We start from the raw sequence: 26,358 nt of genomic DNA on the forward strand, positions 1-26,358 counted from the left end.
ACGGAATTTAGAGATACTGGTTTGCGTGGTTCCTGCAAATCCACACGCTCATTCTGATAAACCAACCCACGCCAAAACAAACTTCTTCCCATCTGTCCAAAGTCCCCGCAGGAGGCGTGGAGGCGGGCGGCGGGGCGGGAAGGACGAGGGCGGAAGCGAGCGCAGGCAGGAAGGTCATTCGGAATCCCTCCGTCCAGAGGTCCAGGCGGGGCTCCGGCCTTGGCACCGGGCGCGCTTCCCTCGGCGGGTCCTTCCTCAGCTCCGCAGTCGGGCCCCGTGCAGGTGAGAGCAAGCTTCCATGCCTTTCCCCGGGGGGAAGGCCCAGGGAGCAGAGCCAGGACAGGCTTCCGGTCTTGATGGGCACAGGACACCCAGTCCCGTACACCGCGGGGCGGCCATTGCTGCCGGACAGGCGGGGAGGAGCAAGGAGCCCCGCCCCAGGCCCCGCCCAGCCCGCTTAGCCACGCCCCCGAGCCCTGCCATCCACGCTCTTGTCCACTCTTCCTCACACGCCCATCAAGCTTCGCCACGCCCCCTCTGGCCCCGCCCCACCCAAGCTCTGCCACTCCACCCTGTCTGAGCCACACCGTCAGGCCCCGCCCCAACTCTGCCACGCCCACACTTCGCCCCGCCCAACAGTGCCAGACCCGCCCCTGTGGGCGGTGCCAGCTGCTGCTGACCAGCAGCACCCATTCTTGCTGTCTGTCCGTCTGTCTGCAGCCGCTTCCAACAGCATGGGTGACAGCAAGGAGATCCGCATCCTGCGCCACGTGCAGCAGCACGCCCAGCGCGGGGACCCGCAGAGCGTGCTGGAAGCCATCGACGCCTTCTGCTCAAAGGAGCGAACCATGATTGTGGGCAAAAAGAAAGGTGAGAGTCGCGGCATTCAGAGGGCACGGGTGTGGTCACTGGGGAGGGCTGGGGTCCTCAGGCTAGGGCTGGGGGAACCTGCTGTCACCTTGTCTCTGGGATTATGGCTGCACCCAGGACAGGGCGAGGGAATGGTCTGGAGCTGCGTGGGCTCAACCGCAGGTCCAAAGCCCGCCCTCTGGACAAAGGTTGTGCAGCCAGCAGATTGGCCTCCTGTGCCCCAGCCTGCACCCAGACCACTGTCTACACGGACAAGGCAGACAGTGCATGTCTGCCCAGGGGAAACACGGGGCACTGGGCTGTCTGCCAACATCAGCCTCCAGGGCTTCTCAGCACCCTGGGTTCAGAAGCTCCTGCACTGGGTGGGTGATGGGTGGGGTTCCTTCTGATCTCTGGGCATGAGTCATGGGACCAGCCTGGAAGGTTCTCCCCGGCTCTCCTGTTGGCCTTGAACTCTAACCTGGATACAGGCATCTTAGCTGCAGCCCCTGGGTGGGGGGTATGAGAACGGCCCCTGCTGGTCACCCTCCACCCCCGTGAGGGGGGCACCATATGTACCTTCCAGTGCCAGGGAGACAGCATGGTAGGGCATAGGGACAAGGTGCACAGTGGGACCAGGGGTCTGCGAGCTGGGAGCTGGGGGGAGGGTAGGCAGCACCCCATTGGAGGAACAGAGAGAGGGGAGCTGGGCCAGGCACCTCCCACCCCCACCTGCCCTCAAGCCACCCTCTGGTGCCCCTGCCCCTTGCAGGAGAGATCATGGATGCAGTGATACAGGAGTACCGCCCCTCCCTGCTGCTGGAGCTGGGGGCCTACTGTGGCTACTCGGCTGTGCGCATGGCCCGCCTGCTGCCCCCGGGCGGGCGGCTGTTCACCATGGAGATCAACCCTGACTTTGCCGCCATCACCCAGCAGATGCTGGACTTTGCCGGCCTGCAGGACAAGGTGCAGCTTCCCTGACTCCCGTGGCCAATGTGGGCATCGACTCATGGTTTTCTCCCAAGAGTGGGAGAGTGGGGAGGCTGACCTGGAGTGGGGGTGCCCAGGGAGGATGGGCTGCAGCCGTGCCCAGCTGGTGCCCAGGGAGGTACCAACAGCTGCTGTTACAGGTCACCGTGCTGCTGGGGGCGTCCCAGGACCTCATCCCCCAACTGAAGCAGCAGTATGACGTGGACACTCTGGACATGGTGTTCCTGGACCACTGGAAGGAGCGCTACCTGCCAGACACACTGCTGCTGGAGGTGAGCCCAGCCATGACTGGAACACCACCCAGGTGTCCCACGTGGCTGCAGGTGCCCTAGCTCCTGGACCATCCTCCATTGCTTTCCCAGGAGCATTTGCAGGGAGCCTGATCAGAAGTGGAGCAGTCAGTGCCAAGTGGGATGGCAGCATCCCTGGCAGTGGCTTCCCATGCTGTGTTCCAACACCAGTCCCTAGTTCTTAATTTCCTGTTTTACTATTTAGAAAGCAGGATACAAAAAGAGGGAGACAGAAAAAAAAAATCTTCCGTCCTCTGGCTCCCTCCCCAAATGACCCCCAACAGCCTAGGATGGACCTGGCTGAAGCCAAGAACCATGAACTCCACCTGGGGTTCCCATGTGGGCATCCCTGACCCTACCCTGCCCCAAGGGCCATCTCTCTCTGTCCCCCACAGAAGTGTGGCCTGTTGCGGAAGGGGACGGTGCTGCTGGCTGACAACGTCATCTGTCCAGGGGCCCCAGACTTCCTGGCGCACGTGCGTGGAAGCAACAGCTTCGAATGCACCCACTACAGTGCCATGTTGGAACACATCCAGGTGGTGGATGGGCTGGAGAAGGCCATCTATGTGGGCCCAGGCGGCCCAGCCTGACCTCGACTATGCACCCTGCCCTGGATCCCTCCAACAAGCTGGCCCCTGCCAACCCTGCTTCTGTTACTGCTGCCTGGGGTATCTGCCTTCAAGTGCCAGGCACAGCCTGAAAGTCCTAAGCCCTGGCCACACCTGCCTCCCCATGCTATCTACGGCTTTGGGCACCTACCAACCATGCCTTGTCCCCAAGTCCTCCAGGTTCTTGCCAGCAGGCGGCAGCAGAGTGCCTCTGCCATAGCTCGACTTTCCAGCCCTGCCTCTGCACCTCTGACACAATGAGCTCTAACCTCTTTACTCAGTCCAGGCAGGAGGAATCACCTTGGACACAAACTGCATATTGTGGAAATTAAAGAACTAATGTTTTAATAAAGATCTAATATTTGGCAGCTCAGTCCTGTTCTTCTCCACCTCCCTTGCTGTAATTCCACACGTCTGGCTGCCTGTTTGGGTGCTGGACACTCCAGCTCGGCACTCCAGGTGGCCCCTTGGCTGGCTACTCCTGGTCAGCCCACCTGAACCTGGATGTTGCTAGTGGTCTGACCAGGGGAACCTGAAGACCCACTAGGCATAACCGCCTGCCCAGGAAGCCCAAGCGAGGCAGGCAGTAAGCCAGCCTCCATGCCCAGCCCCTTAGCAGGTGCTAGGGTAAAGTGGAGAGGTTCCTTCTTATCCAGAGGCCCATCTGGTGGGTAATCAAAATTCTCTGTTCTCTCAAACCCACCTTGTCCACCAGGTCTTCCAGACCCCATTACCCACCTGTCACACATGTGGTCAGCCACCTCTGAGGTGCCCCAAAGTCTTAACAGGGACCTGGTTTTCAGACTAGACCCAGAGAGCATCCCTGAACAAGCTGGGCCTACCTGTGGCTACACCCAGTCTGGGCTTGAGGCCACAGTCACCCTCCCAGTGTGGATCAGTGTGGGGCACAGCAGGTACAGCCCTACGTGTGGGTGTGGCCATCCCATCCACCACCCAGCCTTCAGAGCCCAGACGGGAGCCGGCAGCCCACAAGAGACAGAAGGCGGAAGTTGCTCTGTTGGTCTTTTTTTAAAACTTTTTGCATTTTCTTACAAAAATTTAGATGTGTACCAATAGTCTTATTTTGGTTTCATTTAAATGCTCATCTTCAGTGTTATAATGTTTCTTCTGTTTCCAAAGTCATAAACAGCAGGCACCGAACAGCAGTAGTCCCTGTCGACGCCCCAAAGTCAGCCCCGGAAGGCACTCCTTGAGGTTCCGGGGAGGCGGACACCTGGGCGGCACGAGGGCTCCCCAATTCTACATTGGCCTACTCCATAGGCCGGGCAGGGAACAAAACAGCCAGATCCGCCCCCGTGGTCTGGCTTCCCTGCAGGGTTGGGACCCCCACCCAGGGCAGCCCCTCTGGAGTTCAGCTCTTCTCCCTGAGCCCTGGTCCCTGCCTGGCCCCACCCCCATGCCCGTCCTGCTGCCCCTCCCGCCCGGGGCACTGTGCACGCAAGCACAGGCACACACACACTCACACACACACACACACACTCACGTGTGCACACACATTGGGCAACTCTGCTGCTGGTCCCCAACAAGCCTCCTGTGCCCCCTTCCTGCGCCCCACCTGGCCCACCTTCCTGAGGCGGCCTGCTCTCTTGCGCCCTTTGTTGCAGCTCCTTGGAACACAGCACCAGGTCAGGGAGTTGGGTGGGCAGGGGGTGCAGGGAAGGAGGGACGCGGCGCAGCGGGAGGGGGTGTCGCCCTGACGCCAGGAGGCTCCGAGCTCCATGGCGGTGTTGCTCAGGTCTGCCCTGCTGCTGACGATCCAGTCCCTAGGAGCCCATGGCTGGGCCCAGGCCCTATGGAGGAAGAGGAAGGAGGGCACTGCAGCCACACTCGCAGGGCTGGCAGAGGGAGAGGGATGGGGCGGGACAGCGTGCAGGCAAGCGTGGGGTTCCAGGGACCGATGTAGACACCGGATGGATGCAGCTCGGTCCAGGGGTGGCATGGGTTGGCCCTCAGGGGCCTCAGGCCCGGAGCTGGAAGGTGTACAGAGGGCCCTCCCTGCTTGATCCACGCCCTTAGCCCCCAGGTATGGCCTTCCCCAAGACAAGTTTGTGTGTGGGTGAGTGAGGGGTGGCGCTGCTGGGGGCACACTGGGAGAACAGAGCATGCAGCCAGCAGCAATTATTATGAGAAGCCCCCAGCCAGAGGAAGGGGCAAGTGGGACGATCCGCCAGGGCAGAGAATAACGTACCAGGCATGCAAGCTAGACCCAGGAGTCAACAGGCTGAGGCTTAGTGTCCCCCACGGCGTCCACCAGCCTGACTGCGGGCCTGCTGGGCCCAGGGGGAGGAGCCTTCCTGCTGGGGTCGGGCTGCAGCGCAGGCACGCAGGCATGGCAGGTGGGTGGGCAGGCAGGCAGGAGCGCAGCAGCGTTAAGAGGCAGAACACAGCAGTAGGTTAGTGGGGGGACTGGGAGAGGGGCCTGAGGACGGGTCCTGAGGGTGAGCCGAGCTGGCCGGAGCTGGAGGGTCTACTGGCCTGTGCGTGAGGCCAGGAGAACTGGCGGGGGCCTCGCCTGGCTCGCACGTGCAGAGAAAGGTGTAGGCGAGCTGACTAGGCTCCTTCATTCCTGGACCCTGCTCTCCCTCCCGGCAAGGGTGGACAGCCCAGCTGTGCTCCCTGGCCCCCTATGGCCCAGGGCTCAGGACTTCCGGACTGCTGTTGAGGAGGGGAGGGTGCACCCACCCCCTCCCTTGGCAGCCAATCACTACTCACTTTCAATGGCTCCTTTTCGGAAGCCTCTCCCATGGGGTCACTACCGCGGACCTTGCGTTCTCTACGGTCCACCGTGGCGTAGCGGTCTGGAGGCAACAGAGGAGAGGACTAAGATGGGGCACTGTAGGAGCACGCCAGCTCCTCCTATCGACACACTCCCACCGGCCCCTAAATGGGGTAGGGCTGTGGCTGGGCACTGATCGTCCAGCCAGCAGGCCTTCCCAGCATCAGCCTAGGGCTTCCCATCTGTCTACCCTCCTTTCCACGACCCCTCTGGACTGCCCACCCTTCTTCCCACAAGCCCCACAGCACCTGCACTCACCCAGTGGGCCAAGTGTGTCCAGAGGAATCACTTCCCGGCTACCTGCCTTCTCGCTGTCTGTAAGAGTGATAGCAGGCGTGAGCTGTGGGCTGCCAAGCCGGGCTGGACATCCTTTGCTGCCCACTTCCTGGCACCCCTGCCTGGCCTCTGCCTGCCAGCAATGCCCCACCCCTGCAGCGGCACCCAGGCAGGCGGCACGTGACCAAGAATCCCCAGGGAGCAGTGATCCAGGCCCCCAGCCCATGCAGGGTCTCTCTTCTCCACTACCTCACCACCTGTCAGCCTCACGCACCCAGGCTCTTGTCCACCAGTGGCAGCGTGCTGTCATCGAAGCCCCCCGGGCTCTGTGCTCCCTTAGGCACCTTGCTAGCTGCTGCAGCAGACTGAGAAAGCACAAGGCAGAGACAACGCAGGGGGTGAGCTCGAGGCACCCTCTCCTTTGGCTGGGACATGAGCTGGCAGAGGGCAGGGTAGTCCGCACCTGGAAGCGTGCCTTGGTCCAGCCGTCCCTCTGCAGGGCCCCACGCAGCTCCTTGTAGCTCCACACGGTCTGCAGCACGTGGGACGCCGCCTTCGCCTCGCGCACCGACTGGCTGCGGCCGGCCCGGGGTGGGGTCAGTGGCCACTAGCCACGCCTCTCTCATCAGGCCCCGCCCCACCTGCCAGCTAGCCCCGCCCACCACGCGCACCTGCCAGCGCAGAGGGCCACCAGTGCGGGCACGCCGCGAGCCTGCAGGAGCGATCGGGCGTTGTCCAGGCTGTCGGACACGATCTCGTGGATGGTGTTGAGCACGGCCACCACTGTGTCTTCCTCCAGGCGGGCTCCAGGGCGCGGGGGAGCCTGCGCATTGCGCACGTTTCGCACCAGCTCTGCCATGGCGTAGCTGCCTAGGCGGGCCGGGAGGCAAAGAGAGCTGTTAGGACACACCTCGGCCCTGCCCCTACAGGAAAAAAACAGCGTTCCTGTGGCGCAGAGGTGGGTGAGGGACGGCATCAGGAGGGCCCTAGGACACCACGCTGCCAGGAGAGCTCCAGAACCATCCCTCTTCCACCCCACCACCCCCGCCCCATGGCCTGCCTGGCTCCTCTCTCACCAATGAGGTCCTTGTTGCGCCGGTCCAGCGAGAGGTTCCGCAGTGCGATGGCCACGGCCCGCACCACCTTGTCCGTCTCAGACTGCAGCAGCTCCACCAGCACTGGGAGTCCACGCTCCTTGCGCACCGTGGCACGGATGTAGGTGGCCCACTGCGGTGGTTGGGGGATGGGATGCTTAGCGCAGATTTGCTCCCCCGGACCCTGGCTGTCCCCACCAGCTGGGCTGTACTGTAGTCCCCACACCCGCAGTTCAAGGGCCACTCTTCCCTCCTCCTATCGCCCAGAGGTGGGGTCCCGAGCCTGCGCAGTGCACAGGGCAGGCCTCGCATCTCACCATCCAATTGCCGGCGCTGAGGTTCTGCAGGGCTCCTGCGGCTGCCTCCAGGGTATTGAAATTCCGGCTCTCCGTGAGGAGGGAGAGATAGAGCCGCACCACCTCTGGCTGGTACAGCAGCTCAAAGCCTGGGCATGCACAAAGCACCCACCATCTGCGCTCACTCCAGGGCCTCCTCCCTCACCCATCAACCCACGCCTGTTGGGCATTCCAGTGGTCAGGGAAAGTCAGGGATGCATGTGGAACCAGGACTGTTTATTATCAATGGAATCACTTGTTCTGGCCACCTGTGGGGACAAAGTGCTCCCATTTCACAGAGGGGCAAAATGAGGCTCCAGTCGGGAGGCCAGGATTTGGGTAAAGTTATTCCTTCTTTTGACTTTCCTTGCTGAAGAACTGGGCAACAAGCTTGCCAACTCAGGAGGCGGGGTCTCACCAGCCACAACTGCTAACAACAGGACCCACTATCCTTCCATCAATAAAGAACTGAGAGTGCAATGCAAGTAAGGACTGCCTCCACCACTACCTAACCAGAACTGAGCAACCAGGGCCAAGCCCCTAGCAGTAGGGCCCGCCTCCACCGGTTGATAATGGGAGCTGAGCAACCAGGGCCACACCTCTAGCAACAGGGCCCGCCTTCCTGGAACAATCATTCCAGGTTCCCCCACAGCTGGCACTCCACATGGTGCACACGCAGAGCTTCCAAGGTGGTCCTCCATGCCTGCCTGTCCTGTCTCAGGAAGCTGTCTTCCTCTCTACCGTAGTGAAGCACCCCTCCCACCTAGACTCCCTGTGCCCCTGATGGCTGGGGTCGCTTGGCCACCTCCACCCACTGGGAAGCATCTCAAGCAGGTAGGATCTGAATAGACAGCACAGAGCCAGAGGAATTCAACAGGTGGGGGATGCACCCACACCACACCCCACCCTGGGACCCCCAGTCCATCTCCGTTCCTGGGTCTGACCGCACCCCTTGGTTCTCAGCCCAGAAGGCTGCCCTTCATTCCCCCCCCCCCCCCCCCGCTGTCTGTTGCCCTCTAGGGCTTATCTCCCCAGCAATCCCCAATCAACTGACCCATGGCATTGATCCTGACTCTGCACAGGTCCCCAAGGACCTCTGGGGAGCTCCACACCTGTGATCGCCTACAGAGCTGGGGCCCACTGCAGTGGCACTGGCTTTGCTACTGGTCACAGGCTCACCTTTGGCGGCTTCCGTCCGCTTGGGCAGGTCCAGCGTGTCAAAGTTCTGGTCTGTCTCACCGTCCTTCTTCCCTAGAAGAGAAGGATGGCCAGAGGTGAGGTGGACCCCTGGCTGGGGGTGGGCAGAAGCATGCCAGGATGAGGGTCTCCTGCCCAGAGACCCCAGAGAGCACCCCACATTTGAGGACAGGCACTGCACGGGCAGGTGGACCAGAAGAGAAGGCGGTGATATCCTTGAGGAGACCTAGGGCCTGTGGCGCCCGCATCCCATGCCGAGAGGCATGTCATATGACTCCTCAGGGTTCCTGGGCAGCTGTATGTGGGCAGGAGCCCAGGCTGGACAGCAACGGGTATAGACAGAAAAACTGCTAGGTATACAACTTAATGAGCAAGGGGAATGTTCCCTCCTGGCAGGCACCAAGCCCTCCACCTCCAGGCACACAAACCACAGCTTCTAACTCCCCCAGAAGGGAGCAGAGCTGAACTCAGATAAACAGGGGGCCTCCTGTGGGAGCCATCAGACATCTCTGGGGCCATGCACATGCCCCCTCTCGGTGCTGCCCCTTGGGCTGGCCTCTCACCCAGTTGCTGGGTGGGGGAATGCATTCCTGCCCCTGTGTGTGTGTGCATCCTCCAAGCAGTTGGCATGGAGACAGCGGCCAGGGTGATGGGCCTGGGGGTTGGGGACGGGGACTGAGCGGCTTTCCTGGGTACTCACTGCCCTGCGGTTGTCAAGGCAGCGATAGTGTGAGCCCTCTAGCCTGGCTGAGGACAGGGGCCATGCAGACACACAGCTGTCACTCACCTTGATGGAACCAGTCCTCTGGGTGGCCACAGGAAGCACAGGAGAGAGGAAATCAGCCTCAATGGGGGGACCCTCCCTCCCAGTGTCCCCTATGTCTCCCCTGCACACCCTGGGGTCAGGGTGGTGGGGAGCAAGACTGAACACCTCAGGGAAAGCTAGGGCTCAGAGGTGCAAACAGGCTCCGCAGCAGTAGCTGCTGCCTGGGGGGTGGCGGACAGAAGGCAGGGCAGGAAGACAGGACATGTCCAGGGGTACTCTGCCAGGTGACAGGCCTGTGGAAACTTCCCCAGAGATGAGCACAGGTAGGGTCCATCATGGGGTCTCTCCCTCCTGCCCTCCCCCTCTGCACTTTCTTGCCCCTTGCTCCATCCACCCCTGCCCCCGACACCATGGCCTACACTGCATAGGGGCAGGGCTGGAACTCACACCCTGGCTTCCCCCTGTAGGCTGTTTGCCCCCCTTCCTGGCTCCTGTGTGAAGAGTCCTCCAGTCTCTTGAGTTGCCTGCTGCCTGGGCACCCTGGAGGGCCTGCAGTCTGGGAAAGGGGAGGGATGGGGGTGTAACCAGGCAGGACCCTATCTCACCCACTCACCTTTGGCCTTCTTGCCACCGAAGCAGCTGGCATCATCCCGCCTCCGTCGCTGGGAGCCCACGGTGGTGCTGCCTGGTGGCCCTGGCTCAGCCTCCTGGTACCTGTCAGCTCCAGGCACCTCCTTGTGCACATGGTACGACAAGTTCCGCATGATGCACACGCAGTTCTCTACTGACTGTGCGGGTGCAAGAGAGGGGAGGTGAGCGTGAGGCGGGGACCTCAGGTCTCGGGGATGCTCACCCTCCTTGCCAGTGTGCCCCAGCCTGCCTGGGAGGCCTGGGAATGGGGAGCAGATCCAGATGAGTGAGAATTGGCAGGGAAGGGCTGTGGCCATTGCTTGGGGGGGGGGCCATGTTCAGAACACTACAGACCCACACAGCCATTCCTTTCTACACTGTCCCGGACAGACCCAGTCCCAGCTCCTGCAGCGGCTGGTTCCTAGACCTTCAGGAGGCTGCGAGCCCATCCCCACTCTGTCCCACCCACCTTGTTGTCCGTGTCCTTCCTTCCCACAGCCGACTGAAGGGCATGAAGGAGTGCATCCACCAGCCCCTCACACTCCCGGAGCCTCCGCCGGGCCTCGGCGCCATCTGAGCTCACATTCCTGGGGGGCCAATGGAAGGGAAGACGCTGGTGAGCCCCCAGCCTCCACCAAGGGGCCTTCTCCAGCCTCGGCCCCCTCCAGCCCTGGCTTGGAGGGCTTGTGTTCCTCCCCAAAATGGACTTTGCCACAGCCTAGTACCTTCCCCAGGGAGATGGCAGCTTCTGGGATAATTTGGAAGGGACAGAGGTGGCCCAAAGAATTCCTGACCACACTGAGTAGCCAGAAAGGACAGCAGGGACTGGGGGTGGTGGGCGGGTCTGGGCCAGCCCTTCCCACACCTCAAACAGCCAGATGTGTTCTTGAAGACGGTTGTCCACTCGGCGTCCCGGGGCTTGGAGTCCTCGTTGGGCTCACGCTCCCAGCCTGAATGGGGCACGATGACCTCGTGCGTGAGGGTCTGCAGGCCGTGGTCGATGATGACCATCTTCAAGGGCTCGTATGATGACAGGTTCCAAAGGGTACCTGCGGGTGCCACCGATGGCTGGCTGTGCACTGAGCCAATCCCCGCCCTTCCTGGGAGCCCCCTGCCCACTCAGGACCTGCTACCTTCCTTGTGCCCAGGTTGGCATCAGGAAGACTGTGAGAGGCATTGGAGGCTCTCCTGACTCAGGCCAGAGAGACAAGGGGCACTGAGCAGCAGCTTCCAGCTTGGGGGTGAGGAACGGTAGAAGTGCTGGGTGCAGTGGGGCAAGGAGGTGGGTAAGGCAGATGCCATTGCCTCCCTGCTGTCTTCTGACCCCAAGGCCTTGTAGGGATGGTCATGTGATGCCACTGGGGCAGGGTAAAGAGGAGGCCTGCAGTACCCTGCTGTGACTGGAGGACCTGTCTTATCCTGCCACCTGACCAAGCTGTCCCACCAGCCCACACTCCTGGCCACCAAGGTGTTCACCACGGCCTCCCCTCTCCTAGGCTAAGCCCCTGCTCTCTCCACTCTCTTCCTGGGGGATAGGGGTGGGGGTCACACAGGTGTGGCCAGGTGCCACTCACCAGTGACAAGCTCCCGAACCTCGTTGTCCCGGGCGGCCCGCAGCAGGCGCACCAGGGCTGGTACGCCACCACAGTCCCGGATGGCAGCCTTGTTGTCAGCGTCCCGGCCATAGGAGAGGTTGCGCAGTGCCCCGCAGGCCCGGCGCCGCACCTCAGCCCGCGGGTGGTCCAGCAATGCCACGAGCAGCGGCAGCCCCCGCAGCTGCCGTACGCGTCGCTTGACGCCTTCGTTCTCGAAGCACAGGTGCTGCAGGTAGGCAGCCGCGTTGGCCTTCACGGGGTCCACCGGGTGCCGCAGCATGGCCAGCACCTCGGGCAGCTCCGGGTCCCGCCAGCGTGGCTCCTTGCGGGCGCTGTCCACTGAGGGCGAGCGTCGCGCCACCCGGTCCAGGCTGCCGAGGCTGCCCCGCTCAGGCTGGGCCAGGGGTGCAGTCGCTGCGGGGAACGGGGCCCGCTCCTCTAACAGCAGCTCACCGCCGGTGCCATCCTCTGCCATGTCCTCGTAGGTCCTGTGCAGGTGGGCAGGTCCCCATGAACCACCTGATATCTACTCCTGGGGACCAGGTGCTCTCCGATGGAGCAGGGCTGGGCCAGGGACACCCGTACCCTGGCTTCCTAGTACAAAAGCCAATCTGGGCAAGAACCGATCAGGACAGAGTTGGAGTTAAGTCCATCTGTCACTCACTCCCTCCAACAGTGCCTCCCGGATCCCTTCCCCTGCCTGCAACACCCCCATCTCCGGCTGGCACCAGGATGCAGTGGGGCTGGGGGGGAGGAGGGAAGTAGATGACCCTCCCTAGATAAGGCTCTCCCAAGAAGAACACCCATTGGGGGTACTGAGGCTTTCAGGGGGCCCCTGTGGGTTGCAGCCACTTTCCAGGAAGCTAAGACAGTTAGGAGGGCTTGGAGGAGGGGGATCAAGTGACTGGCATTCGGGCCCACTCTGCAGGAGGAGATGAGGGGAAGGCCCAGGTCCTTGGGTTCCAGGGGGAGGAACCCCAGAGCCTCTAGGACTCAGGCCCTGATGGTCATTGGCTAGAAAGCCGTCAGGTGGCTGCTCACTCTAATATCCACCCTCCTGTGTGCCTGCACTTACAAGAGCCAAAGTCAGGTCATATCCAAGCATGCCTGACCAACTCAACACCTGCGGTTTCACTGGGGAAGTAGGATGCAGACTTCCTGGAGGAGGTGGCAGTGATTGCTGGTGGTCAGGGTGGATGGGATAGGGTCAGGGTGCTCACCTGGCACGCAGCCCGCGCCCGCACTCAGGCCTCCTCCGAGGGGCTGTGCCGTAGTCGGGGTCCAGCTCGGGACCGCCCTCATCATCATTGGCCAGGCTGCGCGAGTCATCCTCCAGGCCGTAGGGCTCTGCCTGGAAGCGTTCGGGCAGGGAGCGGCCTCCAGGCGGTTGTGGGGGCCCAGACTCAGGGCCCGAGGGGAAGGCCTCACGGCGGCCGGGCAGGGTGAAGCAGCCGTCCACAGGGCCAGGGCCCAGGGGTCCGGCACGTGGCGGCCGCATGCCCAGGCCTCGGGATAGGCTGCCATAATTGGGGCCATCGCGGGGTTCAAGGACATCAGGAAAGCCGCCACTGCCACTGCCAAGGTAGGCTCGGGAGAGTGTGGCAGCCGGGCCACCGCCACCTCCACGCAGCAGGAAATGCCGGTCCAGGGGGCCATCTGCAAAAGGGCCAAGTGGGGGGCCGCCATCCAGCAGGGGCAGTCCGTCTGGGCCCACAGGCACTTGTCGTACTGTCCGTGTGGTCACTGTCTTCACTGTCTTGGTGACCTGGTGGACAAGTGGGGCAGTTGATGGATACCTTGAAAGCCCAGGGCAGCTCGGTTTCCCAACCAAATACCACATGTGCCCCACTTCTCCGTTCTATAGGTGAGTCGGCTCTGGCCTCCCAACCACTCACCCTCAGCTGGGCCAGCTCTCTACCTTAGTTTCCGTGCGCCGGGTTGTACCATCTTCTGAGGTCACGATGGACACATGGGAGGTGGGTGTGCCAGGGTCCTCCTCCACTGTCACTGTCTCCTCCAGCACCTCGGGTGCCTCTGGCATGGTGGCCAGGGAGGCCTGGCTGCCCGGGCTCTGCTCCTGAGACAAGATGGAGGGGTGGGGAGAGTGAAGGTGGGTGGAGTGCAGTGTAGGTCCTCTACCCTCCCCACCCCTACCCCGGCAGCCTCTGTCTTGGTTGGCTCACACTGGTCAGGAAGTTGGGGTGCCTGCCCAAGTCCACCAGCCCAAGGTCCATCTCTGTCAGGGTCAATGAGCACAGCAGAATGCTCCTGACTTCTGACAGGATGCTCCTGACCTCTGATACCAGCAGCTGGTCCTGCTGGTGGTGGAGCGGGCCAGTTCCCCACCAGGAGTCCAGGGTAAGCCCCCAGAAAGAGCAGTCTGGCAGCTCTCCCTGAGCGAGCCCCAAGGCCTGGCTGTCACAGGCTCCTTCTAGAGGTGCTTGGGGGAACATTATCTGTACCCTTGGGCTGGGGGGGGAGACCCTCCTGGTAGCCAGAGCTGCCTCCTGCCCTCCCCCGAGACCCCTGAATGCGGAAGCCACGGGGGAGGCTGCTTCAGCTCCCCACGCTGACTCCTGTGGCCCCTCCCGGGCTCCTGTCCCCGAAGGCCAGCCAGACGCCCTCGCAGGACAGAAATACCCAACTCCCAGAATGCCCTGTGCATCCACAAGCACCAAAATACTTTCCTCGCTGATTCTGTCCCAAACACTCTGGGACTTTAGGTGGGAACAATCTGCTCCTACTTGAACCTGGAGCTAAGACTAAGACCCCTGGGGGTCCTATCAGAGGCCAATGAGGGCCGACAGAGCCTGGGGCTACTCTCGTCATCCTGCCCTGGTACAGTACAGCGGTCAGTGGTGCTCCAGGCCAGCCAGCTCTGGTCTGGAGTTTCTACCCGGGGCCCACAGGCCACCTGCCTGGAACAGGCTCTGAGAACCGGGCTAGCCCCTGCCCAGGCTGAGTGGCAGCCAGAGTCAGCCTCTGAGCCCCCAGCTACCCAAGGCCACCACTGCACCAGTATTCCCGGAATCAGCAGTCGGCAGGGGCTGAAACCCAAGCCGCCATGGTGGGCGGGCCGTGGGTTGGGAGGAGAACATTCCCGGGAGCCAGGGCTGGGTCAGCAGGAGGACAGGCCCTACTGCACGGCCTGGGGCCCCTGAGCCTTGCAGGATGCGTCCCCTGCCTCACTCTGGACATCTGAGCTGTTGCCCTAGGCAGAGGACATACCCAGAGTTGCCCTGGGTCTGAGGGACAGGAAGCCTGCCTGGGTTCGGGATCCTATCCTGGGGGAATATGTGATGCCCCCTTCTGGCCTCCCTAATCATGCCTGTCCAGCAGGGGTCTGTGGAGGAGCCTGCACCAACAGGTGCCCTCTGTAGGGTTTGGTGACCCAGGAGGGCAGATGCCCCCAGTGATTATTGGTGACCTCTGGGATGGGGAAACCGAAGCCCACACTTGGCCAGATCTTCATGATTGATGGGGGAGGCGGGATTTCAAGCACTTACCCAATAGCAAGGAGGTCTTGGGGACCTCACCTTGCCCCACCACAGGCTGGGGACCTGACTAGGAAGTAGGGGTGGGGAATGTCCTCTTCCCTGGCGAAGGAAAGAAGCCACGGCCCAGTGTGGGAGGCAGGACGGCAGCCATCACTGCCAGGCCTGGGTTGTATATGGCGACGGGGGCTCGGGGCCCTGCATTCCCTCCTGCAGACCCTCGTGGGGCCAGGGAGCATCAGGGTGAGAGGCCAGGCACGGAGGGGTACAGTATTTGTTGGGGACTGGGAGGGGAGCAGCAAGGCTGAGGGGTGTTGCCTAGGACACCATACCAGTGGGACAGTGCCCTGAGTAGATTTGCATACATTTGCATACATTACACTTTCAGGGGAAGACCCCTACTCCCCAGTAGGACAATGGGTGGATGAGAGGAGGAGGTGGGAGAGAGGACATCATGAGACCTCCATGCTGCTGTGACCCTGGCTGGGGATGGGACAGGATCCAAAGAGCCAGTATCTCCCAGCAGAATCATCCTGCAGCATCACCCACCAACACCAGGGCCCAGCACCTGGCAGCGGGATCCCAAGGCCCTGAGTCCCCTCTGGCAAATGACCTCAGGGAGCTAAAAATGGGCTATGACTTCACCCAGCAAATGTGTGAGTCAGCTGGTGCTCATGGGAAAGCCTGGGCCCCTCTTCCACATGCCTGGTCGTGTGCACATATATACCTGGTCCCTCAGATGCAACCCTTGTGTAACATGACCCAGCCTGGCGTGTAGTCCTGAGCACCCCTCACAGCACCCTGCAGGTGTTCACATGCCCCTCACAGCACCCTAGGCGTTCACACGCTCCTCATAGCACCCTAGGCGTTCACACACCCCTCACAGCACCTTGCAGGTGTTCACACACCCCTCACAGCACCCTAGGTGTTTATGCACCCCTCACAGCACCCTAGGGGTTCACATGCCCTCACAGCACCTTGCAGGTGTTCACACACCCCTCACAGCACCCTAGGCGTTCACATACCCCTCACAGCACCCTAGGCGTTCACACACCCCTCACAGCACCCTAGGCGTTCACACACCCCTCACAGCACCCTAGGGGTTCACACACCCCTCATAGCACCCTAGGTGTTTATGCACCCCTCACAGCACCCTATGCGTTCACACACCCCTCACAGCACCCTAGGGGTTCACACGCCCCTCACAGCACCCTAGGTGTTTATGCACCCCTCACAGCACCCTGCAGGTGCTCACACACCTGTGCACTGTCACCACTGTGTCCTAATCCTAATATACTGCATTCAAGGACAGGGACTGCCAAATGCCCCATCAATCCTTCCAGGCACCAACCATGGGGATCTCAAAACAAGTGGCAGAGGAAGGAAGAGCCCGAGGAAGGGAGAGGCAGAGCCCATAGCGGCTATTCCAGAGAGTGCTGAGAGGGTGCTGGGATCCCTGCTTGGAATGGGGACTCGGGGCTGTTCCCTGCTGTCCCTGGCCCTGGACGCCCTTCCCTCCCTCCCACAGCCTCCTTCTTGCCTCTCCTGTAAGGACCACACTCAGGCCCCCATCACCACCCCCAGAGTGGAGGTCTCCTGTCAGGGTGCGCCAGGCCCACAGCCCCCACCCTGGTGGAGCAGAGCAGTGACAGCAACAGCCACAGATCCCAGCCTTATTTCTCCTGCAGCTGCTCTCAAGAGTGGCCGAGGAAGGCTGAAGACACATGGAGGGGCTGGGACAACACCTGTCACACACCGGGGGGGGGGTGTTCCACATCCACTCAGGAGATGGGTAGAACTGAGGGTGTAACAGGGTCATAGGCCACACTGGACGGCTCTGCTCTCACCTTTGTGGGCAGAGGCGATGAATGTGACAGCAAGCAGGGGGGAAAAAAGTGAAGACACAGACCACCACGCCCCAGCAGGGAGTGGCCGGGATCACAGAAGCACCCATGTGCCCACCCCACCTGCACCTGGCATTCCATGCCTGGAAGGACAGAACACAGAGCCCACAGAGATGAGCAAAGGGGAGACTGCACACCTGGAGCCCACGGTTTCAGGATCAATTCCCTTCCCCACCCAAAATTCTCAGGAGGGATACCGTAGATGCACGAATGCATAGCAGGAAGGGAAGGGTGACTGCCATGCACCCCTCCATGAGTGGGACCCTCCCACGAAAACCCAGTCCCAGGCAGGACAGCAAGCCCCTGGCCACCATACAGATATCCTGTCCCTTGGTACCCACCATCTCTGCCCAGGTAGCAGGGGCAGGGACCCTACCCACTCCCCGGCATCAGTCCACTGACCAGCCAAGTCAGAGAGGCAGGGCGGCCAGGAGCTTGAGGGACAGTTGGGACCACACTTGGTGGGTAGGGGGCACAACAGTGCTGGCTGTCATCCACTCCAGCCATCCACCAGCGCCCTCCATTGGGCCTGCACCTGTGAAGCAGTCAGTGGCTACCCTTTTGGGAGGTGAGTGTGTGTGCACGCAGGCATCCATGGAACGCAGGGATCTGATGGCACAGGTAGGCAGGTGTATTGGGGACCAGCCTCCCACTGGGGGTCTGGTGGTCTTCCCTCAGCCTCCCCTTGCTGGCCTGTTCATCTGTTAGCAAACCAGCCCCCAGGAGCACAGTGTATCCCCCACCTCAGCACCTGAACATTGGGATCCCTCCTCCCGCCACCACACGTGGTCAAGGCCGGCCTCCACCCCTCCCCTCACGTGCCCGGCGCTGCAGACGGGTTCCATTAAAGCTCCGGAAGCTCCTTTGCAGGTCCCCCGGAGTCACAGCTGGCGCAGGGGGTGCCGAAGGCAGATGAGGCCATAACCACCCCCTCGCCCCCCGCACGCCCCTCTCCTCCCCTCTCTTTCTCTCTCCTTCTTTCCCTCTCTCTCCAGGGAGCAGAAGCTGAGGACAGGCTTCCTTCTTCAGGCTCTGCCTTCTGCACAGAGGAGCGGCTGCAAGGGAAGGCCCGGGGCTCCCACCCCTCCACCCCTCGGGCCTCCCTCCCGGGCACCTGTTCCCGGCGCTGGCAGGCCAGGGTGCACCCACCCAGGTCCCGGTGATGAAGTCGCCCGCCCTGGGCCCCCTTGGGTCGGCCCCGGAGACCCCGCGCCCCGCCCCACGCGCGCGCTCCCGTGTGTCCTGCACACACCCGGGGCACCTCACTCGCTCCGCCCGCCCCACCCGGCTCTGGGCCCCACACAGCCGGGCTGGGAGCGCAGACAATAGCCACCTCGGGCCGGCGGCTCGGTGCAACAAAAGCGGGTCCTCGGAGAAGGCCAGCGCCCCGCCTCCCCCACCCCGCGCCACTGACCACCACCACCCCTCCCCATCCCTGGGCGCGCCCCCTCCCCAGCACTCGGGACCAAGTTCCCTCCAACCTGTCTGAGTTCGGCCGGCATCGGGCCGGGAGGGGGGGATTCGGGGACGGCGGACTGGGCCGGGGGGCGACTGCTGGACCGGGCTCGGCTCCGGCGCCTCGGCCACTAGGGCTCGGGCTCGGCGGACTCGCTCCCCGAGGGGGGCGGGTCTGGCGGCGGCCACGGCCAGCAGCCAATCGGGCGGGGCCGCGCCCAGGCGGGGCGGGGCGGGGCGCGGCGAGGTCCCGCCCCCTCCACCGCTGCGGGGCGGGGTCGGGGCCGGGGTCGCCTCCTCGTCCCTGGCAACTGGAGGAGCAAACGATCCCCTCCCTGGGGTGGAGGTGACGTTTTCCCGCCCAGTAGTCGTCCCCGGGTCTCGGTTCGTCCCATGAAGACATGCACACACTTGCCCCTCTGCCTGCGGAGTCCAGGAAACTGAGGCCTACCCTGCAGGACGTGGGACGAGGGCATTTTTATGGGCACAGGGCCCTGTCCTGGTTGCAACTCAGCTTTCCCTTGCTGTGAGCTGAGGACCCATCTGCTTCGCTCAACAAGACCTCTCTCATCTGGTCTCCACCTTTTGAGGAGGTGGCTGGGGCGGTGGTGAGGGGCTGAGACAAACAGGGCTGTTATCAGCTCAGGGAGGCTGACAGAGGATGGATCCCGCCAGAGCAAGAGAAGGGGCAGCGCTTCCTTCCTCCTACCTGCTTCTCCCCAGACCGCCTCTCCCACAGCAGCTTCCTTGGGAACCACCAAGAAAGTGGGGAGAGATGACAGAGGCCCATGGTGGGCACCAGGTCATCTCTCCCACCTGACCCTTCCACTCTGGGGTGGAGCAGGCCAGTGAGCCGGAGGGAAGTGGATGCAGAAGGCAAGGTGGCTGTGCTGAAGCTGGTCCGAGCATTGCACCCACACAGGGAGATGCCAGGTCAGGCCCAAACTAGCTGACTGCTGAGAGGGTGAGAGGACCCTGGCAGGCAGGCAGATAGGGCTGGGCTGAGGTTCCCTGAGCTGCTCAGTTCCCCCCACTCCCACCCCATCCCCGCCCCGCCCCAGGGTAGTTCTGACCCTGGGTGGCCCAGCAGGAGGGCGCCAGGCTTCCTGGTGCAGATGCATTGTCCAGTCAGCTTCATATATTCCTGGGAACACACGTGCTCTCCCAGGCCAGTCTTGGAGGGGCAGCTCAGGGCTGTGGGAATTTTTCTCTTTCCGCCGGGGTGCTGACCTCGCACACTGCCCACCCCCAGGGCTGCAGAACAGAGCCTGTTTCAGGCCTGGAGGCCTGGAGGCCTGGACTATGTGCCTGGCGCCTGACAGGCGGCCTTCAGAGGGTCACTGTCCGCCGGGCGGCCCCGCCAGGCTGTTCCACTTCCCTCCTTGAGTGGGAACCAGTTTCACCCTCTGAAGGACAGAGTCTGGGGAAGCTGTAGGGGTGGCCCTCATCCCCAGACTCAGCCACCTGCCTGCCTGAGACCCCTCACCATTAAAGGTTTGGAAGGAGGGTTCCCCCTATGGCCCTGGGGGTGCTAACTTAGCTCTAACCAGGTCCCTGTGCTGGGCCACCTGCTTTCTGTGTGTCTTCAATGCACAGGCCATCACCCGCCTGGTGGCTGCCAAAGACAATCAAGATGCTGGGAAGGTGCGGTCTCAGGCCCTCCAGCCTGAGGCGTGCCAGCCCTCAGGATCAGCAAGCTGGCTCCACTGTTGTCCAGCAGCCACCTGCACACAGGGCAGGGGCATGGCCAGGGCTGGCTGCCTGGGGGAGTGGGAAGCTAGGTAGGGTTGTGGAGGACAGCCAGGCTGTAGGAACCGGGCAGACCTGTCAGGGTCAATCTGTGAGCTCCATGGGACATGCAGGCAACGCTTCCCTTTTGCCACCTTTAAGCTGACTGGGAGGAAGGGGAGCGGGGAGGAGGGGTGGCTATACAGGGAACAACAGGGCTCTCTCCTTGCATGGCTGCTGCAACAGCTCTGCTACCGCCCTCCCGCCTTTGCTGCATTTAGTCAGCCCCCATGCCCCTCGCTCAGCCAGGGGCGAGCTGCTGTAACCTCCATCTGCAGGTTAGAGCCTCTGATCTGACCACTGAGCATACACCCAACAGTTAGGTGTTCTCAGGGCCTGGCTATGAAGCACAGGGCTGGACAGGGGCCTGGGACCAGGCTGAGGGCCACGCCCATCAGGGAAACTGAGGCTCCTCCATGCAGAGATGGAGCTTGCCCAAGCTCCCCTTGGCCTGTGTGATGACGATGGAGATCAGCGTGGCTCAGAGACTTGGGGGTGGGCCAAGCCCTCTAGGTGTTCACACTGATCAAGGATCTGCCCAGTACTGGCTTAGGGTCTGCTGGGAGCCCCCCCAATTCCTTTTCTCCCTTTTCCAGAGCCCACTAAGGCTGTTACCTGCAGAACCAGCTGTTGCCAAGCCATCGGCAGGGGCTGCCCGCTGCCCATACCACCGCCAGTGCCCACACCAGGCTGCTGCGCCCGCTCCAGCTGCAGGGCCACATGGCGCCGCTCCTGCTCCAGCGCCCGCGTCAGCCGCTCAAAGCGGGCCTCTTGCTCCTTCACCGAGGCCAGAATGCTGGCGGCCGAGGGCATACTGCAATCCTCCATGACCAGGCTGCCGGAGGCTGTGGGCGGAAGCAGAGCAGAGCACGCTCAGGGCGGGGTGGGCGGCGGCCTTGCCAGGCCCCCTGCCTACCCCACTGCGCGCATGCACGCGCACACACACCCATGCAACTCACTCCCCAACCACAGCAACCAGGCCCCTTCCCTGGAGGGAAGCCGCATTGATTACATCCTAAATTAAAAGCCATTAATCCGAGGCTGGCCGGAAGCAGGGCGTGGGGGCTCCAACTCAGGCTCCTCTGCTTCCTGCCAGGCCCAGTGAACGATGGAACTGTGACGCATGAGCAGTGAGTGCTTACCCCCTCTCAGGCTCTGTCCCACCACAGTGTTGGGGGCTACGCCAGTGCCCCAGCTCACAAAGGCACAGGCCATGACCCAAAGAGGACTGGGGAATGGCTTGTAACTGGGAAATAGCGCACAGGGAGTGACCATGGCCTTGAAGCTCCTGCAGCACTGGTGAGAAGGACAGGACCTGCCTCACAGGGCTGAGGACTTGGTTCAAACTTGTGCACAGCTCTCATTAGGCCCCACATGATCTCCAGGGTCTCTGCGTGCAGCAGGAGCCCATGCACACCAACCCTAGTCCCAGAAGAGAAGCACAAAGGGCCCAAGCACCCCAGCCAGGCACTTTGGGATGGCCAGGCCTACCTGGGTCCTAGCCCTGCCCTGGGCTGCCCTGGCCCCAATGCTGGAACCCAGGGGAGTGTGGAGGTGGCGGGGGCTGACCTGCTGCAGGTGAGCGAGCACTGCTGCTCACTGCTTGTGGCCTGTGGATCTGCATGTTTGTTTTCCAGGGGCGACAAAAAGTAAGACAAAGGCACGGAACTCATATCTGGCTCATGGCTGCTGGCAGGGTGTGGGCTGTGCAGCCATACTGCTGAAGCCTGAAGTGTGCGTGTGTGTGTGTGTGTGTGTGGCCACACTGTTACAGCCTGGGGTATGTGTATGTGTTTGACACGGTTAGAGCCTGGTGTGTGTGTGTGTGCATATGTATGTGTGTGGCCACACTGTTAGAGTCTGGGGTGTGTGTATTTCCCATGCCAACCCTGCACTAACAAAGGGGCTTGAACTTCAAGAGAAGAGGTCTCCTGTACATATACACACACAAAGTGTTGGGGACACCCTGGAGGGCCAGTGAGCTGCAGAGCTAGAGCAACCCCTCTCTACGCCACACATTCAGGAAGGGCCAAGGACACAGGACACCCCAGAGATGAAGGGAGGCACACCATGCTGCCCAGCCCCACTGTGACATCTGGGGAAACTGAGGCTCACTAAGGGCAAATGGCCGACACAGGCCTGTGGCTGCTCCTCCTCCTCCTCCTCTCTGTACCTGTTATACCAAGAAAATGATCACTATGACTCTGCATGGACAGTGCTGGGAGCAGAGGAGCTGCTGTTAGCCAAAACTAGTTGGGAAAGGTGGCAGCCACCACCTAAGGGGACAAGCTGGGGGGCAAGAGGCAGCCTGGGGCCTCCTGCCACCTAGGCCCACAAGGACAACCAGCATAGAACGGCCCCAGCCTGGGACACATAGCTGCTCGGCCCAGCCTGGTATGGACACCGGGTCTTGTGTATGTCTGGCTGTGGATCCCAGGTGGCCATGGGCATGGTGGGGGTACCCTTCCTAGGAGTGCCCTCTGAGCCCTCAGCTGAGTGTCATAGCAGCACAAGCCATCTCAGCTGAGCTGCAGGACCAGGGAGCAGGAGGCCATGGGATCAGGAACCCCAGGCAGGTGCTGGGTTGCTGGGCAAGGGATTGACTTCCTTCTCTCCTTGTACCCTGCCTGAGTCTGCCCAGCCTGAGCTTGCAAAGCACCTGCCCGTGCCTCTATCCAGGAGCCCAAGTTCTTAGGGACAGCTTCCCTACACTGGGCCTCTTTCTCCTGAGGTCCAATGAGGCTCCCTAGTCCTCACTGAAGGGGGCCTGCTGGCTCTGGCTGAGGGCCCAGAATTCCAAGGCCATGGCTGGGGTATGAGAAGACAGTCAGACACAGTGGTCTTCCCCACTGCTCGATTTGGCTCACTTGGAGGGAGATGACTGTGTGTCTCCTGGGAGACACTGTCCAATGCCAGCCAGCTCGGGAGAGGGGGAGGGTCCAAGCAGCATGCAGCGGGACCACAGAGGCCTGGGGGCTGGGAGTCAGCACCTGCAGGTCATGGATGGGGGGTGGGCAGTGCTGGCTGGGGGCATCCAGGCAAAGCAGGAGGCCCAGGTGCCTGGGCAGGCAGGCTGGCACACACACTCACTGGAGGTCCAGGCCAGCACTGGAGGCCTGTTTCTTCTCCATTGATAACCCCAGACATGATTTTTTATATTGGAACAATAAATACAGCAGTGTTGCAGAAAGCAAAAGGTGTAGCCAGGTTTAAGGCTTTCTGTAGGAGGGGCGTGGCATGCTGGGTCAGGACTGAGGAGATGCAGGGAAGTGTGAGGCTCTGGGTCTCCACTGACCCTGGTTCACCTCTCTGGAAGGCCCCACTCCCTGCCAGGCTGATCTCAGGTGACTCCACTAAGATCCCATCAACCAGCTTGCCCATACCTGCAAGTGTGCTTGTCATCTCCTTGCAATGAGACTAGAAGGATATTGGATACCCCCAGGGAGTGACCACACCTTGGAAAACAGCAGGTGACCTGGGAGAGGTCAGGGTGGAGGTAACATCTTGGAAGGAAAAAATGAACTATGAAAAAAAAAAAAGCAATAGCGCAGAGCCAGCAACAGTGGCCCTGGCCACACACCCACTGTGGGGCCAGAGGCTTTGGCTAACGCTATTGGACAGCAGAGGCAAGAAGAAGCAAGCTGCCTGATGCCACTTGGGTGGGGACATGGTAGAGGGGGTAGACAGGCAGATGCGGAGATGGCCAGGGGATGGGAGGAGTGGCAGGGAGGGGAGGGACTGGCGGATACACGGCTGGCTGACTGGGTGGAAGGAGGAGGGAGAACCGGAGGCTGAGTGAGGAGGGATAAATGAGTGGGCAGACTCCCCCACCCTTGGCCCAGCAACGTCATCAGAAGCAGCATGGCCTCCCCCTGACTGCTCTTGGGCAAATGGCATGTGGTCAAGGCTCATTCGCTTATGGGAGAGCTGGAGGCCTCGGCCAGAGGAACCCACGGCTGGGAGCCGGGTCCTCCCCCAAAACCCAAACTCGACATCTTCTTGCTGACCTGGACATTCCTCCACAGGAGGCGGCCAGCCAAAGCCTTGCTCCGGAAAATCAAATTATGGGGCGCGAGTCCAATCTGGGTTGAGGAATCAGAGGAATTTCCTAGGGGTCAGGCAAGCAGAGGAGACGCAGGCAGTGGGTGGTGTTGAGGGGGGGAGCCATGAGTGTCCCCATCAGCAAGAACCAACCCCACAACTAGCCCCGGAGGAGCTGGTGCCAGGAGTTCCAAAGCCATTCTCTGCTTGGGAAGACACACTTACTCCTTACATCACTGGCCAGCCCCAGCGGGGGCCCAAGCTTCAGGGCACTGTGCCCAGGCCCAGGACAGAACAGTAGGGAGCCCCAGGGTGCGGCATTCACACGGGGCGGGGTCCATATTCAATCAGTGCCAAAGGCAAAGACCACAGGGCCCCCCGGACAGGACTGGCCAGAGAATGCTTAGGCTGGGACGGGGGAAGGGTTGGCTGTTCTGAGTCTCTCAGAAGAGGAAGGCACTGTCATGCAAAACTGATGTTCCATAACCTTGTAGGAAGAGAACTTGCCTCAATGGGCATGGTTTACACCGGACCCAGTGGCATGGTGTAACAGGTTAACCTGCTGCCTACAACACCAGAATCTCATATGGGTACTGACTTGAGTCCCGGCTGCTCCACTTCCAGCTCCCTGCTGATGCACCTGAGAAAGCAGTGGAGGATGGCCCAACTGCTTGGGCCTCTGTACCCACATGGGAGACACGAAAGAGGCTGGATCCTGGCTTCAGACTGGCCCACCCCAGCCCTAATAGCCTTTTTGGGGACTGAACCAGTGGATGGAAGCTCGCTCTCTTTCTCAACCAGCCTTTCAAATAAATAAATACATCTCTCTCTCTCTTTAAGATTTATTTATTTTTATTGGAAAGACAGATACACAGAAAGAAGGAGAGACAAAGAGAAAGATCTTCCAGCCACTGGTTTACTCCCCACGTGGCAGCAATGACCAGAGTTGAGTAGATCTGAAGCCAGGAGCCTGGAGCCTCCTCCGGGTCTCCCACACAGGTGCAGGGTCCCAAGGCTTTGGGCCACCCTTGGCTGCTTTCCCAAGCCACAAGCAGGGAGCTGGAAAGAAGGAAGTGAAGCACCTAGGACCAGAACCAGTGCCCATATGGGATCTGAGTGTATGCAAGGCGAGGACTTTAGTCACTAAGCTACCACTCTGGGCACAATAAACACAACTTAAAGCACATGCGCACACACACGCACACAAAATGGCTAACTCCTACATTAGAGTACCTAGGTTCCAGACACAGATTGAGCTCTTGAATCTAGCTTACTGCCAGCGCCAGCCCTGGGAAGCAGCAAGTGACAGCTCCATTAACTGCATCCCTGCCACCCACGAGGGAGACCAGGATGGAGCTCCTGCTTCTGCTTGGCCCAGCCCCGGCCACTGTGGTCATCTGAGGAATAAACCAGCAAGGGAGAAAACACTTCTCTCCCTCCCTCCCTCCCTCTCTCTTTCAAATCGAACAAGGAGTATACAGAGGCTGCCCTGGATGCATATGGCGCAGGAGCTGCCTGTGTCCTGTTCCCTAGCAGGACCAGCTGCCGGCACTGGAACAGGAGGGGCCACTACCCACCCCAGGGGGCAGGCAAGCAGGCAGGCAAGGAGGCCAGGGTCCCAGGGCCGTGCCTGCCTGCTGCCTAGGGAACAGTGGGAAAATCAGACAGCCAGAGCCCTAATCGGATTCAGCCTGGAAATGAGATTTTCCTGGCAGAGGAGGTGCACCATGCCAGACCAGACGATGGTGTGTGTATGTGTGTGTGTGCGCGCGTGTGCATGGAGATGGCCGCTTGATGACCTCCTGCTGCCCCTCCATGGGAGCTTCAGGCAGTGCCCGCTCATCTCCATGGGAGGGAACAGTTTAGGAGTGTTCTTCCCAAGTGGCTCTTGCCCTGCACTAGCGGGGTGCTTGGGTGTAGTGGGGGGGCAGGGGCTGGGGAGCTGCAGCCTGCAGCCAGTCCTGGCAGGGATGGAAGATTTGGGGGATGAATGGCCCAGATGTGGCAGGCAGGTAGGCAGGACGGGTGTGTGTTCCCCTGACAGTCCATCCACTCTGCAAGGCCAGAGCCACTGCTGGATGCCGGCTTGTCAACAGGGTCCATCACAGCACCTTCACATCTCCTGGGTTCCTGCCTCTCTGTGAGAGCGTGGTATGGGGTTCGGGAGATGGAAGGTAGATGGGAGGTCCCAGATGTAGAGGCTCCTAGGCTGGGTGAGCCTCCCCTCAAGTAGGGTCCTTACAGTAGCC

General features: G+C 61.5%; 2 protein-coding genes across 5 annotated transcripts; one reads left to right on the top strand and one right to left on the bottom strand.

Annotated features, from left to right (window-relative positions):
• The first annotated feature begins 182 nt into the window (after positions 1-182).
• On the top strand, positions 183-3,105 carry LOC121172120 (catechol O-methyltransferase-like). The gene is made up of 5 exons (XM_041003960.1): positions 183-282; positions 721-870; positions 1,622-1,815; positions 1,980-2,111; positions 2,525-3,105. The coding sequence occupies exons 2-5, from the start codon at positions 735-737 to the stop codon at positions 2,717-2,719; spliced, it is 657 nt and encodes a 218-aa protein (XP_040859894.1). The 5' UTR covers positions 183-282; positions 721-734; the 3' UTR covers positions 2,720-3,105.
• A 1,853-nt stretch (positions 3,106-4,958) lies between these two features.
• Positions 4,959-20,896, bottom strand: ARVCF (ARVCF delta catenin family member). 4 transcript variants are annotated; one of them, XM_041003677.1, is made up of 17 exons: positions 20,684-20,896; positions 13,346-13,504; positions 12,648-13,192; positions 11,407-11,915; positions 10,698-10,881; positions 10,302-10,419; positions 9,816-9,990; positions 9,224-9,241; positions 8,419-8,490; positions 7,222-7,349; positions 6,887-7,037; positions 6,482-6,680; positions 6,274-6,385; positions 6,085-6,175; positions 5,793-5,849; positions 5,471-5,556; positions 4,959-5,066 (listed from the first exon to the last, which is right to left on the bottom strand). In XM_041003677.1, the coding sequence occupies exons 1-17, from the start codon at positions 20,894-20,896 to the stop codon at positions 4,959-4,961; spliced, it is 2,925 nt and encodes a 974-aa protein (XP_040859611.1). The 4 variants fall into 4 exon arrangements, with proteins under 4 accessions (XP_040859611.1, XP_040859613.1, XP_040859610.1 ...); XM_041003679.1 differs by lacking the exon at positions 20,684-20,896 and adding an exon at positions 18,307-18,327; XM_041003676.1 differs by lacking the exon at positions 9,224-9,241.
• Positions 20,897-26,358: the final 5,462 nt, after the last annotated feature.

This window comes from Ochotona curzoniae, unplaced genomic scaffold (assembly GCF_017591425.1).
Source record: "Ochotona curzoniae isolate NIBS_2020 unplaced genomic scaffold, NIBS_Ocur_1.0 scaffold_274, whole genome shotgun sequence".
Taxonomy (NCBI): domain Eukaryota; kingdom Metazoa; phylum Chordata; class Mammalia; order Lagomorpha; family Ochotonidae; genus Ochotona; species Ochotona curzoniae.

Excerpts from the sequence above, each read along its gene's own strand:
- LOC121172120 (XM_041003960.1), top strand. The coding sequence starts at position 735 with ATGGGTGACAGCAAGGAGATCCGCATCCTGCGCCACGTGCAGCAGCAC. Across the intron at positions 871-1,621 it reads GATTGTGGGCAAAAAGAAAG|GAGAGATCATGGATGCAGTG; the intron begins GTGAGAGTCGCG and ends TGCCCCTTGCAG. Across the intron at positions 1,816-1,979 it reads TTGCCGGCCTGCAGGACAAG|GTCACCGTGCTGCTGGGGGC; the intron begins GTGCAGCTTCCC and ends CTGCTGTTACAG.
- ARVCF (XM_041003677.1), bottom strand. The coding sequence starts at position 20,896 with ATGGAGGATTGCAGTATGCCCTCGGCCGCCAGCATTCTGGCCTCGGTG. Across the intron at positions 11,916-12,647 it reads GGGCGCGGGCTGCGTGCCAG|GACCTACGAGGACATGGCAG; the intron begins GTGAGCACCCTG and ends CCACCTGCACAG. Across the intron at positions 6,681-6,886 it reads GCGCAACAAGGACCTCATTG|GCAGCTACGCCATGGCAGAG; the intron begins GTGAGAGAGGAG and ends CGGCCCGCCTAG.